The sequence below is a fragment of the Pteronotus mesoamericanus genome, unplaced genomic scaffold, assembly GCF_021234165.1.
Source record: "Pteronotus mesoamericanus isolate MK-2021 breed Mesoamerican mustached bat unplaced genomic scaffold, CSHL_Meso_final contig_347, whole genome shotgun sequence".
Lineage (NCBI taxonomy): Eukaryota > Metazoa > Chordata > Mammalia > Chiroptera > Mormoopidae > Pteronotus > Pteronotus mesoamericanus.
The window spans coordinates 9793442-9809829 of record NW_026555137.1 but is presented as its reverse complement, the minus strand read 5'-3'; the positions used below and the strand labels follow the sequence as shown (position 1 = coordinate 9809829).

General features: G+C 50.6%; 1 protein-coding gene across 1 annotated transcript; it reads left to right on the top strand.

Moving 5' to 3' along the window:
- The first annotated feature begins 11887 nt into the window (after window positions 1–11887).
- On the top strand, window positions 11888–14473 carry TLR5 (toll like receptor 5). Its single transcript, XM_054576456.1, has one exon. The coding sequence runs from the start codon at window positions 11888–11890 to the stop codon at window positions 14456–14458; it is 2571 nt and encodes an 856-aa protein (XP_054432431.1). The 3' UTR covers window positions 14459–14473.
- The last annotated feature ends 1915 nt before the right edge of the window (window positions 14474–16388 follow it).

Sequence of the window (16388 nt, the reverse complement as noted above, 5' to 3'; positions counted from 1 at the left end):
GGCGCGGGCGCGTCCGAGGCGCCCCAGTTACCCCCATAACTAAGGGGTTATCTTGGGGGTCGGGGCAGGGCGGGGTGGGGAACGGGCCGGGTGGGCGGGGCCGGTCCCAGTAGGCGGGACCTGCGGCTCTACCGGTAGTAGCAGGTGTGGCCTCTGTGTGGGCGGCTTGGAGGAGCAGCGGAGGCTGGAGGCGCTGACAGCTCTGTGTGGAGGTGAGCGCCTTGCAGGGAAGGAGGGCAGGCAAAAGGGCAGGCGAGCGCCGCGCCCCCAGCAGGAGACACGGCGCAACAGCCCGAGCTGGTGGTCTGACCTCTCTCCTTTCTGGGGAGTCCCGGGCTCTTTCCAGCTCCCATTCCCACGCTGGGCGGGCGTCCTGTCCCTGAAACTTGCTCTCTGCACCCGCACCCCACGGGGGTCCCTGAGCAGGGTTGGGGAGGAGGTGGGAACAGAGTGTGGGTACCTTGTGCCTGGTAGGCGGGACCCTAGGAAACGCGGCCGTGTAGAAATCACTTGCGTTCTCTCCTTTGAGCAGTCTTCTCAGACTTGCTTGTTTTCACTTTAGGCCCTGCTGGGCGGGACCGATGACTTCACCGTCTTTCTCGGAAGAAGGAGGAGCCACCTCCAACAGGGCCCTGGAGGTCCCGGACAGCACCTGAGCTGACCAAACAAGGCCTTGAGCCCCTCCACCCCTAGCACCGGGCAGAGGCTCCCGGGGGAACAGGGCGGGCCTTCATGATTCTCTATGTGTCAGGCCCCCGGGGTGTCACACCGTTGGGGTGACATTTCCCGAGGGCTGGCGGTGGGTTTGGCCAGTTGTCTGGGGGGCGAGGAGCGCTGTCCCAGCAAGGCTGCTGAGGCCGTCATGATTGACAACGGACGGCGGGACTCTCCTTGTGGCCGGTGAGCTCTGCGGTCACCGGACGTTGGAACACACTCATCCCGCACAGCGACCCACACGCAAGTGGCTCAAGCCCAGTGTCCTTCCCGGAGACACTGTTGCTGAGCAAGAATCCGGTCGATGCCATGCCTGTTGGGCCATGGAGTGTACCTGGGGTGTCACCCTCGCGTCAGGGCCTGGAAGACGCCTGGTGACGGCGCTCTCGCGGCAGACCCCGCGCGCCCTAGCCAGACGCCTGGTCGGATCGCTGTCCCCACATATACTCAGCCAGGCTGAGCTCTGACTCGCCTGCCTAAGGTCACTGGTACTCCCGCCTTAAACGATGTCCCTTCATCCCCTTGGGCATTATAGCTCTGCGCAAAAACAGGAAGCCTTTAGAATCCCTTGTCTGAATGCGAAGCCAGCCCTTCCAGGCTTTTGGTTTTGTTTCTGAGGACAGAAGACTTCTGGGGAGCGGTGTCCAGCCTCGTGGCCACCTTTGCTGACTTCCCTGCATAGGGAAGTGGGCTTTGCTGAGCGCCGAAATCAAAATAGGCCTGTTTGTTTGTCTCTGCGTGCTCCCAGGCTTGGACGGCAAGAAAACACTGGAATGTACACTTGCTGAATCCAGCTGCATCGGTTTTGCTCTTAGTTTTGTGGGAAAGAATACAAGCGGCGGATCCAAATCCTCCGTAAGCGCTCAAGCTTCTGGGTTACCCAGCGCTGGCTTTGCAGCCTTCCCCCGGGTCCCCCCACCCTCTGTGGAGGCCTAGTGCGCTCAGCCAAATGGGACCGACTCAACTTGGAGGCGCAGAAGTCTCCGGGTTTAGGTAGGGAGTCAGAGCCGGCACCTGGGAAATGGAGTGCCAGTGAAGTGTGAAGCCACGTGGTATCATCTCTGGTTCAAAGGAGGCAGCCGGTAAGGGCTGGGGAATGCGGGTGGGGAGGGGCGGGGGCTTCTGGAGCTACTTGGTCTTAAGTGGCATTTAGAAACGGCAGGGCCAGGCAGAGGGAAGGAAGCCGGAGTCTAATATGAAGCTCAGCACGAGCAGAGAGCTCACTGCCCACCGGGTACAGCCCTGTTTCCCTGCCTCCCCTTCCACTCTATCTCCTCCTGTCACTCTCTTATGTCCCCTGCCACGGTGACAGTCATTAGGCTCTGACCAGGTCTTTTTTTGCATGCCTCTCTCTTTGCTGTTGGGGAATCCCCTACCTCTTTAAAGACACACCTTCTCCACTGCAGACATCTCTGGCGCCCCGCCTCCCAGTCTTCCAGCAGAGTTGGGAGCTCCTCCTTTGCCCTCCCCGCACCTTGCATGAACCTCTGTGGACACCGTTACGCCCTGTATTGCCCGCAGGAGTTGAGGGGTCTCTGCCCTACTCCCTGAGGCAGGGCTGTGTCTCACTCAGCTTGCAATCCTCCGAGCTGAAGCTGGAGGCTGGCACAGAGCAGTCCTTTGGTAAGTGATTCTGGACTTAAACAGAGCCATCGACAGGACACATTGAAGCGCCTCACCTGTTTGGAGCAGAAGCCTGGGTTAAGCGTTATTATTGGGAATTTAAGATTAGGTAAGTCTGGTAGAGCTAATGCAGTGACAGCACTCGAACCCTCAGCAGCCCCATGGCCCTCAGAACGGGATGCAGGGTCCTCCTCGGTCAGACCCCAGAGTATCACCCCCCTCCCGCCCCCCGCCAGCCTCAGCTTCCACGGTTCCCTCCTTGAACTCACCCTTGCCCGGCTATGGCTCCCTCCTCCTGGACCGTGCTGCTGGGCAGCTTATGCCAGCAATGCCCACGGCACCTCTAGCTTGTTCCTGATCCTTAGGACTCCGTGTCTCCGTCCCTGGATGCAGAGGTCCCTCAGCCTGGGTGGGCATCGTCTGCTCCACTGCCTGGGTGCACTACCTCTAACAGCCTCACACCCCCTTGTGGCTGCCTCCTTGTTCATGACTTAGCGCCCCGAAGGCAGCGACGGGGTGTTTCCTGCAGAAAGCCTGGTTGGCTAACATCTTTCCTGAGGGAGAGTGCCCGATAAACACACCTTTGATGGAAGATTGAATCCTGGTGGTGAAAATGTAAAAGGAAGAACAACTCTAGAGACATTTGGAAGGGAGAAAACTAGGATTCAGTGACCAGTTATGGAAGGTGGGTCTGGGTGCCCTGCGAGGCACGTGGAGGTGGTGTCACGCCGGAGGTGGGTCCCTGGCCAAGGGAGCGGTCCGCTTCTGACTGCCGTGCCAAAATGTTTCTGTTTCTAGATGATTTCCAAAATTCAAAGTATTATTAAACCACTTTGGGCCGCGTTGAATGTAAACTTGTAATAGAGCATCCTTAATCAGCGGAAATATCCATGTATTTGGAGTACGGGTGATGTCAAGGCCAGAGGGAGATTTGGGGAACATACTGGGGAGGGTCCAACTGGTGAAAGCAAATGAGTCCACTGAGGGAAGAAGTCTAAGCCAAGGTCAAGGGCGTGGGGAGAAGAGACAAGCTAGGTGGGGTGGGAGAAGGAAAGGAACTGGTGGAAAACAGAATGACTGAAAGATGGGACGAAAATCAGAGACATGGGGATTGGGGAGGGCAGAGGAGAGATGTTTCAAGAACCAGGTGGCCAACGCTGTCCCTGCTGAAAAAGAGAACAGGGAGGTTCAGAGGAGGGTACACCAGAAGGAGGTGACCTTCAAGAGGGCAGTCCCCTCAGAAAGCCAGATCTCTTGGGGTCAGAAAGAAGCTAGTTAAGGGGCAGTAGAAACATTGGGTGGAGTCTTTCAACCTCATGTCTGAGGAATTTGGCCATGAAAGGAAGGATAAATCATCTCTCAGCAAGAAGGGAGGAGTTGTCATGCCAAAAGAAGGCAACAGATCTGCCCACAGTGGAATGGAGGAGAGAAGGAGCCCATTTATGCGAAGGAATTTGGATCAATGCCCTTCTCCACATGGATTGTATTTTGTGTAAACCTTCCTCCCCTCTCTTCCCTCCCTCGCAAATATCCCAGAGAATTTTCATTTTGGGCAACCTCCAAAGTCAGGGTATTGCTAAATCCAACAATAGGAGGTTACAATACTGAAATGTTGGGTCTCACCTCTCCTGCCCCCCCATAAACTTGCCGCCAGCACCCCCAGACTTGACTTTCCTTCGTAACAGTGCTGGTGAGACAGTCCCTCCTTTGCTGTGCGCAGATTAATAACACCGTACTAACAGCAAGCCCATGCGTAGCATTTACTCTCAGCCAGACACTGTTCTGAGTACCAGGGAGGGGGCACTATTATTATTATCATTTTTCAGATCACAAAATGCAAGTTCGTGCTTTAAGGTAGATTAATGTTCGTGTTCCTGATGCTACTACAACATTCGTGGTCCTGACTGACACTGCTGGTAATGCAACCTGCCCAAGGTCACCAAAACCACTCATGTATCGGGACCCAGTTTCACTGGGGGTTAGACTGGCTTTCACAGTTACAAGTACTTTAATAGTCAACAAATAACTTACTATGTGCAAAGCATTGCAGGGGGCCCCCAAAATATGAGCTACATGTCTCGTGTCATTTAACTTTCAGAAGCCCTCCATGTTGTAGACAGGGAAATGGCCACTGCTTGAATGCAGACAGGCATAATATAGGCAGGCGCTAAAGCCGCCTTCAGACCCGCGTTTCTGTGATCTGAGCTTCCTCCGCCTTGTGGTCAGAGACCCGGCTGGCTCTAGATACACGTGGTCCCTGGCTTGTGATTTTTCAACTTTACAATGGTGCATATAACCATTCTGTTTTTCACTTTCTGTAGTCACTACATGATATCATGAGATATTCAGTACTTTATTATAAAACAAGCTTGTGTTAAGTGGTTTTTGCCCAACCGTAGGCTAATATAAGTGTTCTGAGCACATTCAAGGTGGGCTAGGCTAAGCTGCAAAGTTTGATAGGTTGGGTGTATTAAATGCACTTTTAACTTATGATGAGTGTATCCAAATGTACCCCATTGTAAGTTGAGGGGCATCTGTAGGTCCAAGGCTAATTTTATTTTCCTTCCCAATATGCAAAATGAAAGAATGGAGAGTATGAATCTCCAGCATGCTCAGATATGCACAGAATACTGCCTGTCCTTTTCTAGATATCTGTCTTATCAGCCTGGCAAGACTAGAAACCACTGCACTGTGGTATCACAACTTCCGGTATCACAACTTCCGGAGGCTGTGCATTGTCAAAACCTTAGGGCAGAGGTGGGGGTGATCCTGCTTCCCTGTCTGGCCCACATCGGTTACCAGGGAGCAGGTTCATGTCACCGCTCCCTGGTCTCTGCTGCTTTCAGACCACACAGCCACACTCGAGGTCAAACCAGAGTCCTGTACTCCAGGGACCCACAGACCTACCATCCCTTCCTATTCCTTCCAAGCCTCTCTGCTTCTTCCCGCCACCCCTGCTCCTCTCTGTGCCTCCTAGAAAAGCCTCTGAGTCCTTGACCTAAGGCCACGTTTGGAAAATCAAAGCCAGGAGAACCAACAAGCTACTTCTGGATACAGTCCTGCCACATGCCTGGCCTGGGTCAATGATGCAGGGAGGCTGCAGGAAACGTGGAGGTGAGCAGGGAAAGGTGGGTGGGAGGTAAGTTTTCTACCCTCAAAATATTATCCAGCCTCCAAAACAACCCCCGCTGAGAGTAAACCTTGGAGTGATTTGCTGCTTAAGGCCACTATCTATTTGGATCCATTTTATTTATTCATTGTATTTCACTTTATACAATTATTTTCCACTAGATATTTTCAAGACCCCCTATAACAGACTCACATCCTTGCCAAAAGGGAGGGCGGATGGTCCGCCCCCAGGAGGACTGTGGCCGTGGCCCGTGGCTGCTGTTGTGCCGCCCAGCTCGGCTCATCAGGTCATTGCAGAGCCGAGGGATAGGAAAACGCTGCCAGCTCACGCTCACCACCATCCACACACAGAAACAGGACAAGGGAACCAGACTCCTGGAGGCACCCAGATGGCGGCGGAGGAGGGCTAGGACCCAGGTGTCCCCTCGCCCAGCCCAGGGCTTTTGCAATGACCTCAGGCATGCGGGCAGTTGCCACACACAGGGTGGAGTCACGTCTCCAGCTGACTCTGCAGAAAGGAGCTCAGCCGCCCTGGGCAGCCTGCCCGGGGCAGATTCCATGAACTTTCCTGAGGGCCCAGAACTCTGGGAAGGGTGCTTCCAGCCGGGGTGTGGTCCCCAGCCCTCCCCCGCCCTGCTCACCATCCCAGCAGCACAGCCGACGGAAGGTCTTCCCTCTTGCGCACTTAGTGGAGGAGGAGACCCGGGCCCCCGCTGCTGGCCTGGCTCCTCTCTGTCCCCCTCTTTCACCGTGTCTCCATCAGCTACGGAGCAGACTTGATCTTAGCCACCAAGGCAGGTTTCTCTGGACACCTTTACAGCCTAGCACAGGCTCTGCAGGTCCCACCCAGGACAGCTCTGAAGGGCTTTACAATCTCTTCTCCCATTTCCATTCTTGTCTAACCAACAAATCACAGTTTAACAAGGTTTTTCTTCCCAGGGCCCCACCCTCCCAACTGCTTCAATTTGCATCACAATCCCAATGACTTCTGCTGCTTGTAGCAGATTGTGTCCTGTCTTTCAGGGGATGTGGCGTCAGACTCCCAGCTCCCCTTCGCCCTGGTTCCTGACCTTGCTTGCCCACCCATGTTTCAGCAGAAGCTGAACTGCATGCCTGGACTCTCTCAGAGCCGGAGTCGTTAATTCCCTAATTGGGAATTTTGGTGCTGCCTGAACTTGAAGAGAGGTGGAGATGTGCAATTCCTTGGTGAGCTACCTTCCCTCAAAGATTTTTAAATGTGTCATGCTAGTTGTTTGTTTTTAATAATTGCTCGGGTGGAATTATTTCTTTGCATCAGATGCTTTAAAACGGTGAGCTAACCACTTGGGTTTTCAACATCCTGTCTTTAGAATATCATTGCCTATGGCTACTGTTTTTGTTGTTTTGTGGTTCTGGGGGACAAACACCTGAAGATATAAGGACAATAGGGGACGCTTTTACAGACAAGAGAAGCGCCCGCTCACCCCAGTGTATTGAGAAATTCCACTTCTTTCTCTCACTTTTCCCCTTCAGTGGTTTCTAAAAGGAAGACATTTCTGGTGAGATGCAGTTGGGTAAATGGTGTGTGTCTACTTAAGCAAGCAAGGGGTAACAGGGGATTCTGCGTCAATACAAACCTGACTCTGCTTTGGGCCCCGGGGGTGTCCTTAGGTGCCCACGTTGACGCTTCCTGGGGGGAAGTAAAAACTGTTATGGTTGTTACTGGTCAGGTGATTAAACTGATTCTCCCAGGGGTGAAGCACTTGTTCAAGGTCACATAGCTATTAAATTGTGGAGCTAGAATTTGAAGCCAGCTACAATTAGTTATCATTTGGAGCCTTCACATAAAGCAAAATTGTGCCCTGGCTGAGTGGTTCAGGTGGTTTCTGTACACCAAAAATAGTGGGTTTGAGCCCTAGTGAGGGCACATGCCTAGGTTGTAGGTGTGACTCTCTGCAGGGACATGTAGAGGAGGCAAATAATTGAAGTTTCTCTCTTTCTCTCAAATCAATAAACATACTTTCAGGTGAGGATTTTAAAAAAGAAGAAAGAAAAGCACTATATGTCAAATCAACTTTCAGGGTCCTTATCCTAAATCTGAAGCCGAGCAATTACCCAATGTCTCAGCCATAATTTACCGCGCTGCTTAGAAATGCCACACCCTGATGGCAAGCTCAGCTGCTTTTCCCTAGAAATCTGCCAGTCTTGTGCACGCTGTGGACAGTGGGTTGCTCTCACCCTTGGGCTTGAGTCCCCAGTAACCGAACGACCACAAAAACGTCATGAAAGGGACTCCTAGGTCCACTGCAGACACTTCCTCACCACCACAGCGATGTAAGGAAAAGGAATGGCATCACGAAAGTGTAGCGTTTCCCTTCCTGGAACTAGAGAAGGAAGCTGCCCATCTGACCGATGGGCTTACACACCCACCTTCTGAGCCAGAGGCTGGGCCTGGGATTTCTCCAGGTCCCTTCAGCTCTGAGGTTCCACGGGCCATGAAGGACAAAATGACCTTGATCTTTACCCATTAAAATCTGCTCACAAGAGACACACCTAAGGTTTTAAATTCTTCTCCAAAGCAAATGGCTACGTGGCACAGAAAAACGCCTGCGTAGTGTTTTCTGTTTCTTCCTCTTTCTTTTCTTTAAAAAAAGATCGTATTTATTTGTAGAGAGACAGAAAGGGAGAGAGAAAAGGATGGAGAGAAACCTCAATGTGTGGTTGCCTCCCGTGCACCCCCAACAGGGGACCTTGCCCGCAACCCAGGCGCGGGCCCTAACCGGGAATCAAATCGGCGACCCTTTGGTTTGCAGGCCAGCACTCGATCCACTGAGCCACACCAGCCGGAGCTGTTTCTTTCTCTTAACTGGATTTCCTGTTCTTTCCTAGGAAAACAAAAGCCCTTTCTCCTGATTCGCTGGGGAACACTGACCAGCATTATCTCTGTTCCCATAATCTCAGGAGCTGACATCCTTAAACAACCAGGGGACCTGTACCCCTGGACCAAGAAGAATATATTAGAAGCTCCTTCTGTTAGGACCGGGAGGTAAGCACTCCTGATGAAAATTAATCTCCTTCAAAGTATTTATTAATGAGGAAAGAAGTACAAACTTCCAGTTACAAAATAAGTCACAGGGATGCAAAGTACAGCCCAAGGAATATAGTCAATAATATCCTTATAACTATGTATGACGACAGATGGTTACCGGACTTCCTGGGTTGTTCCCATCGTAAGGTATATAAATGTTGAATCACTATGTTGTACACCTGAGACTAATATACTATTGCACGTCAACTGTGAAAATAAATTTTAAAATAAATAAAATGATTACAAAGACTATGAAAGGGAAAATATTACTGGGGCACTTAAATTGCGCTGTGTACTTCAGGCTCCTTATTCTCAAGAAATTTACAATCTGGGGGCGGGGCAGGCGTGAGGCATAATGCAATGAAAATGCTATCATGGAGCTGCAAATGGAAGGAAGGGGGGTCACGGGGGGACAAGGTGTGCCCGTGAGACTGTGAGAACTGCTTCACGGAAAAGCTGGCCCTTTGGGAGGGTCAGCGGAATTGGATGAGCAGATGAGATAAATATAAGCATTGAAGCCCAGGGACCAACCTAAGCCAAAGACAGAGGCCAAGTTCTAAGAAAGTGAGCTACTCCTGGGACACAGGGCCAACCGTAGAAGCAGCCAGGAAGGTGGGCTGGCTTGGCTTTCGCCCACTGTTCAGTGAGAGGGATCGAGTGCTAAGGGCCCTCCCTGACGAACGACTCCAGCGATTATAGTCCACGGGGCGGGCCCTGCACTCACGCCTCTGGTGGGGACACCCCGGCCCAGAACTCACCCCAGCTCAGGCACACGGCGGTGGCCATGCCAGCCAGGCAATTCAGTCAAGAAAAGAGACCTGCTCCGCTAATGGCTGGGATGAAAGCTAAATGAATCCGACTCGTATGAAAGAGATGCTGCCCCTTGTCCCTCTGGTCTTATTAGCTTAATTAACAGCACTTGGCAGGAGTATTGAGGCGGCGTTGACGTGACGTTCCCGTCACCCCTCAAAGCCCCGGATACACATTGGTGCAGCCTTTGTAATAAAAACCCAACACTCAACCGCGGCCTGCGTTTCTACCAGCCTTTCCCCTAAGAGAGCGGGGGGCTCTCAGCGGGGCTGCTTTAAACCAGTGTTCCTCACGCCATGGCCCGAGAACCACTGGCTTCAAACTACATGGAGTTTGGCTATAAAATGAACTTCGCAGGCTCACCAGACGCGCAGAGCCTGAATTTCCAGGACTCGGGCTCCGATTTCAGTAGTGTTGGTTTTTCTCTCTTTAATTTTTTTTTTTGATTGTGGTAAACTATACATAGAATAAAATTCACCATTTTAACCATTTCAGTGTACAGTTTCATGGCAGTAAGTACACCTTTCCGTCTGATACCAGATCACCCCCTCCCCACATAGACCTTTGGACGCCTGCTTCCACAAGCAGCCCTGGGGTTTTTTTTCAAGGTACAGGAATATTTTTTGCAGTGTTTATGTACTTCTTAACCATGTGACATGTATAAAATGGTGCTACCATTTTTATTAAGTTTTTTGGGGTCGCTGATGAAGTTTTAGAGTTTTGTTCTCTAGCCCCTTTTTCCCCAGAAGTCTTGTGCACAGCACGGTGATATGTAAGAAGGAATCCGTATGTCACCTGATGGCAGAACTAGCAGCATGAGTGATAGTACTTGCTGCGTCTCGTCATCTGGTTAATACGGCTTCAGGAGCACACTGCCCTTGTCCCCGACTCCCTTTTCTTCCTCTACCTGCTCCTCAGAGAACCGGATTCCAGATGCCACTAGAGGGCGCACTCCTCTGATGGGGGTCCCCCGCGGCTCTGCAACCTGAGCTTTGGGAGAAGCAGGTGGCCCGGTGAGCCTTACTCCACACACTCTCACTCCTCCTGCGCCCCCTGGCTTCAACGCATTTAGGATTTGGGGCTTTAGGTCACTTGGTCTTCTCTCCTGGATGCTCCTGTGTCCATACCTGCCCCCCACCTGCTCTCTCTCGCTGTCTGGCTGGACCCCACTTTTGAATGCTCATCCTTCTGAGACGTCAGCTGGTCTGAAACAACTACACCATCTAGCTGTCATCTGTAGATGAGATGTCCCCTGTGCCCATGCTTATTTACGGTGAACCTCACCCCGTTTGGCCTCTGGCTCCGTGCCATCCAGGACACCCGTCTGGTGGTCCCTCTTCCCAGCTCTGTCTTTGTGAGCAGCCCCGACAGACTCCAGTCAGCTCCCAGCTCACCTGGCTCTTCTGTCCCCCTGTCCTGGCACATGACCCATACGGGTCTGCTTCAGAGCCAAACATGGAGCTGTATCGCGTCTTTCTGTGTTTCGTAAGACAATAGGTCTGAGTTGGATCATTGTAATACAAAAGAAGCTCAAATAATTGTCTTTAAAATCTATTTGTTCGGCTTGCCTTATCTACCTTACTGTTTAATTGTAGCATCACCATTATGGACTTGAAAATTCAATGTATTGGGACAGATGTAGTTTGGGGCTCTCGTTTACCACTTGTTACCACAAAATCAAGGGCAAGACACCTAGTTGAGTGTCTGCATTCGGGGGCCAGCACTGAGTCATCTATAAAAAGAAAGGAGTGAAACAAGACCATTTAACTGTTCTTCCAAGCCGGTATTCTTACTCCCACATCTCTGCAGGGATTTTTCTGTCTGGTCAGATGAGATGAGACTCCGTTCTGATGCTCGGATAAAACAGCAGCTGCAAAACTGGCAGCAGCGTCGGGGCCAAGGTGATTCTTCCCCGCAAATACTGGTCGTTCAGTATCAGAACACGTTTACCTGACAGCTCCTTAAAAATCCTCATTTGTGAAACCACAGTTGCTATTCTCTTTTCTTCTATAACAGAGGTCAGCAAACTATGGCAGTTGGATGGCAAAGCCTAAAATATTTATCATCTGGCCCTTTACAGAAAAAGCCTCCCAAGCCCTGTTGTGGAACATTAGACATGGCAGTTTTTATATATAAACTATGAGTTCTCGATGTGAGGGTGAAAGGGGCAGGCTTCAGGAGGTTGCTGCACCCCCTGAAACTGGAAACAAAACTCGGTTTTGAGATGCAAAAGTGCGGTTTTGAAAGGCAAGGAATCAGAGCTATCGTCAGATTCTTGACGGGGTCCATGACCTCAAACCAATTAAGAACCACCGTGCCTTGTAGAAAATGCAATAGAAGTGCTAGAAAGACAGTGAGAACTGCTCTATCTACATCAGGCAATGTTTGTCAACAGCTGTGCCCATGGGGCCGGAGGACCACAGGGTCTGTGAGAGCAGGCACATCCCATTAAAGCTCAGAGGATTCCCCAAGTTCTCAAGCCCCATGTGCCAAGCCTCAAGCTTGCGTAGCTGGGTTTTCATTCTCCCTTCTCTCCACAGGATCATGGGAGATCACCTGGAGCTTGTCTTAGGAGTGGTGCTCATGGTCAGTCCGGTGCTTGGAATTTCTCCCTGCTCCTCCGACGGTCGGATCGCCTTATATCGTTTCTGCAACCTCACCCAGGTGCCCAACGTCCCCAACACCACCGAGAACCTCCTGCTAAGCTTCAACTATATCAAGACCGTGGCAGCCTCCTCCTTTCCCTTCCTAGAACAGCTACACCTGCTGGAGCTCGGGAGTCAGTTCACCTCCCTCACTATTCACGAAGAAGCCTTCAGAAACCTGCCTAATCTTCAAGTCTTGGACTTGGGCAAGAGTCAGCTGGACTTCCTGCACCCAGATGCTTTTCAGGGGCTGCCTCATCTGTTCGAACTTAGACTCTTTGGCTGCGGTCTCTCCGATGCTGTGTTAAAAGATGGTTATTTCAGAAACTTAGAGTCTTTATCTCGCCTGGACCTATCCATGAATCGTATTCATAACCTTTCCCTTCATCCTTCGTTCCGGGAATTAAATTCCTTGAAGTCCATTGACTTTTTCCTCAATCAAGTGCCCGTTGTGTGTGAGCATGACCTCCAGCCCCTCCAGGGGAAAACTCTCAGCTCCTTGAGACTTGCTTCTAATCACCTATACAGCAGGGTGTCAGTGGACTGGGGGAGGTGTATGAACCCATTCAGAAACATGGTGCTGGAGACCTTAGATGTCTCGAACAATGGCTGGACCGTGGACATCACAGGTAACTTCAGCAATGCCATTCGTGGCAGTCAGGTTTCCAATCTGGTTCTTGCCCATCACACTATGGGGGCTGGATTTGGCTTCCATAACATCAAAGAGCCCAACCAGAACACATTCGCCGGCTTGGCCAGCAGCTCAGTGAGACGTCTGGACCTTTCGCACGGATTTATCTTCTCCCTGTACTCCCGACTCTTTGAGACCCTCACAGAGTTGAAGCTTCTGAACATTGCCCATAACAAGATAAACAAGATTGCAGAGGAGGCATTTTATGGGCTCAACAACCTCCAAGTTCTTAATATGTCATATAACCTTCTTGGGGAACTATACAATTCTAACTTCCGTGGACTACCTAATGTCACCTACATCGATCTGCAAAAGAATCACATTGGGATCATTCAGGACAATACATTCACAATCCTGAAAAGATTACAGACCTTAGACCTCCGGGATAATGCTCTGAACACGATTTATTTTATCCCAAACATATCTACTATCTTCTTGGGTGGCAATAAACTGGTGACTTTGCCAGGCATCAAACTCACAGCCAACTTTATCCAATTATCAGAGAACAAGCTGGAAAGTCTGGATGATCTCTACTTCCTTCTCCAGTTCCCTCACCTTCAGATCCTCATTTTAAATCAAAATCGTCTGTCCTCTTGTACCCAAAATCATGCCCCTGTGGAGAGTCTCAGCTTAGAACAGCTTTTCCTTGGAGAAAATATGTTGCAACTTGCCTGGGAGACGGGGTCCTGCTGGGATATTTTCAAGGGGCTTTCCCGCCTCCAGGTCCTGTACTTGAATAATAACTACCTGAATTTCCTTCCACCAGGAGTATTTAGCTCTCTGGTTGCATTAAGGGTACTCAGTCTCAACTCCAACAAGCTGACAGTTCTTTCTCCTGGCGATTTACCTCCTAATTTAGAGAGGCTGGATGTGTCTAGAAACCAGCTCCTATCTCCGGATCCTAAGATATTTGCATCACTTAGCTTCGTGGACATAACTCACAACAAGTTCATCTGCGAGTGCGAACTTAGTACCTTTATCAGGTGGCTCAACCAAACCAATGTCACCATATTTGGGTCTCATGCGGACATATATTGCATGTACCCTGACTCACTCGCTGGGACTTCCCTCTACTCTCTGTCCACAGAGGGTTGTGATGAAGAGCAAAGCTTACAGTCCCTAAAGTTCTCATTTTTCATCTTATTCACTATCATGTTGATTCTATTCCTCATGACCGTCCTCATAGTCACAAAGTGCCAGGGGGCTTGTTTCCTCTGTTACAAGACAGCCCAGAGACTGGTGTGCAAAGACCAAACCGAGACGAGAGAATCTGACACATACAAATATGATGCCTACTTGTGCTTCAGCGGCAAAGACTTTGAGTGGGTGCAGAATGCTTTGCTGAAGCCCCTGGACACTCAGTACAGCAACCAAAACAGACTGAAACTGTGCTTTGAAGAAAGAGACTTTATGCCGGGAGAAAACCGCATCTCCAACATCCACGATGCCGTGTGGAGCAGCAGGAAGACAGTCTGCCTTGTGAGCAGACACTTCCTCAGAGACGGCTGGTGCCTGGAAGCCTTCAGTTACGCCCAGAGCAGGGGCCTCGCTGCCCTCGACAGAGCGCTCATCATGGTGGTGGTCGGGTCCTTGCCCCAGTACCAGCTGATGAAACATGAGTCCATCAGAGGATTTGTACAGAAGCAGCAGTACCTCAGGTGGCCTGAGGATCTCCAGCATGTTGACTGGTTTCTTCATAAACTCTCTCAACACATACTAAAAAAAGGAAAGGAAAAGAAGAAAGACAATATTCCGTTGCAATTTATAGCAACCAGCTAACTTCCTCAAAGGGGTAGTTTTCAACTGGCCTCGAGCCACAGGTCCTCTCCACTTTGTATTTGCACATTTGGGGGTCCTTTTTGAAGTTTCATTTCCCTACTATGAGAAAAACATGAAGCTCTTGATTTTCGTAGCAACACTCCATTGATTTCTTTTCAGGCTCAATAACACCATGCTTTCCTGTTGCGTCAACTACAAAATATTTCCCAGTCATAGGAAGGACACCTTGAGAGAAGTTACAGATGGCAGACACCCCTTCTCCAGCGTCCAGCTCCCGAAGGGGCTGGCCAGTGTCTCCGAGCTCTCTGTGCTCCACAGGACAACACTAGGTAGAGAACACACAGGAAAAGAGGCACGGTTCCTACTTCCGCCATGGGAACAATGCCCTTGCTGGGCCAAGGTCACGCTCAGTCTCAGGGATAAGAGGTGAACCCCAAAGAAGCTGCAATGAGAATAACTAGATCTCCTCCTGTTCTTACCTTTGGCTCCTCCACATGGAACCCTAGTGGGCCATGAACATTCTTTTTGGCAGGTAACCTTTAATTCTGCCTTGCGTTCAAGACCTTCCATGATTTAGCACCAACTATCTCAGCTTAATTTATTTTTTTCATCATTTATCAACCACTCAGGCTCTTGTGGAAAGAACTTAGCCTTGGGACACAGATTCTGATTTGAGTTCTGACGCTGCCGCTCATTCACTTAATGACCTTGAGCATGTGACACACCACTGAGGGGCCTCAGGTTTTTCACCTGTAGGCGCGGCCATGTCTACCTCATCGAGTCACCATGAAGATTAAATTGGCCAAGGACGTCGGGCCAATTCTCAGATCTTGCCCTTAGTTGCCTCAAGGGCCACAAGAGGGTGCAAAGACTGAAGGGCTTCCTGGACAGAGTCAAACTTTCTTTGAAGTTGTATTTTTTTTTTTTTTTGTCATAAAAGAAACCTATGTATAGTTTGCATTATGTTTCATTTTTTTCATGTTCATTTTAATATAGAATGGTTTTCTGAAATTAAGTAAATGTAAAGTAAGGCAGGTTCGCCAATATTACCCATGGCTTCGCCAATAGCCTCTTCCAAGTCCAGCAGAGCTTCGGGACAGCTGCTGCTGTTTGAGGGGCCGCCTAGGCCTGGGGTTCTGCCCTCCAGAATGTCACTTCCGTCCCCTCACTGGGCCCGCCTAATCCTAACTCCTCCAACACACACAGTGGCTATTCTCAGCCTGGCTCCTTTGGGCCCCTTTGATCCATGAGACTGAGCTTGCCCTGCACTTACTGTTTTTATATTTGATCAATGGCTGAGCCCATTAGTCTTGTTCATATGCACAGCGTACACACACCCTAGTCTACCCTTCCTTCTGGAATGTTCTCCCATCTCTGCACATCCATCCTACCTGTTCTTCAAAACCCAGCCCACCAAGCCTCCTGGGGTCCCTCCAGTCCAAAGTCCTCTCTCCCTTCTGTGCAAACTCTTAGCCCTCTGGCTGTGCTTTTACAAGAGACTCTACTTCCTGCCTCCTTTGACAGTGTGAGCCTGGCTCACCGCCCACCCCTGGGGACTGTCAGTTCCCTGAGGAAAGGCCCTTTCTGCTGTGCCCCACCCCCAGCAGCTGGAATTCTCTCTGAGGCCACTTTTCCAAGTCTCACCTCACAAGAGTCGCTGCATGTATGGCAAGAGCAAAGGTTAGCAGTGCTGTGTGGGGGTGGAGGTGCCAGGCGGTTGGCTGAGAGGCCACTCGCTCAGGAACCGCTCCCGAATCCCACTTCACAGCAATTCCAAGCCAGTAAGTTGATCAGTTCCATGGAGTGTGGCCCTTCGGTGTCACTCTTCCGGTGGGGTCACCACTACCATTCAGTCTAAGAATGGCCAGCATTTGCTGTATTTGAAATTAAGATTATTCTGGAAAAGCTAGAATGTTGTTTGGGCTGCTGA

Excerpts from the sequence above, each read along its gene's own strand:
- TLR5 (XM_054576456.1), top strand. The coding sequence starts at position 11,888 with ATGGGAGATCACCTGGAGCTTGTCTTAGGAGTGGTGCTCATGGTCAGT.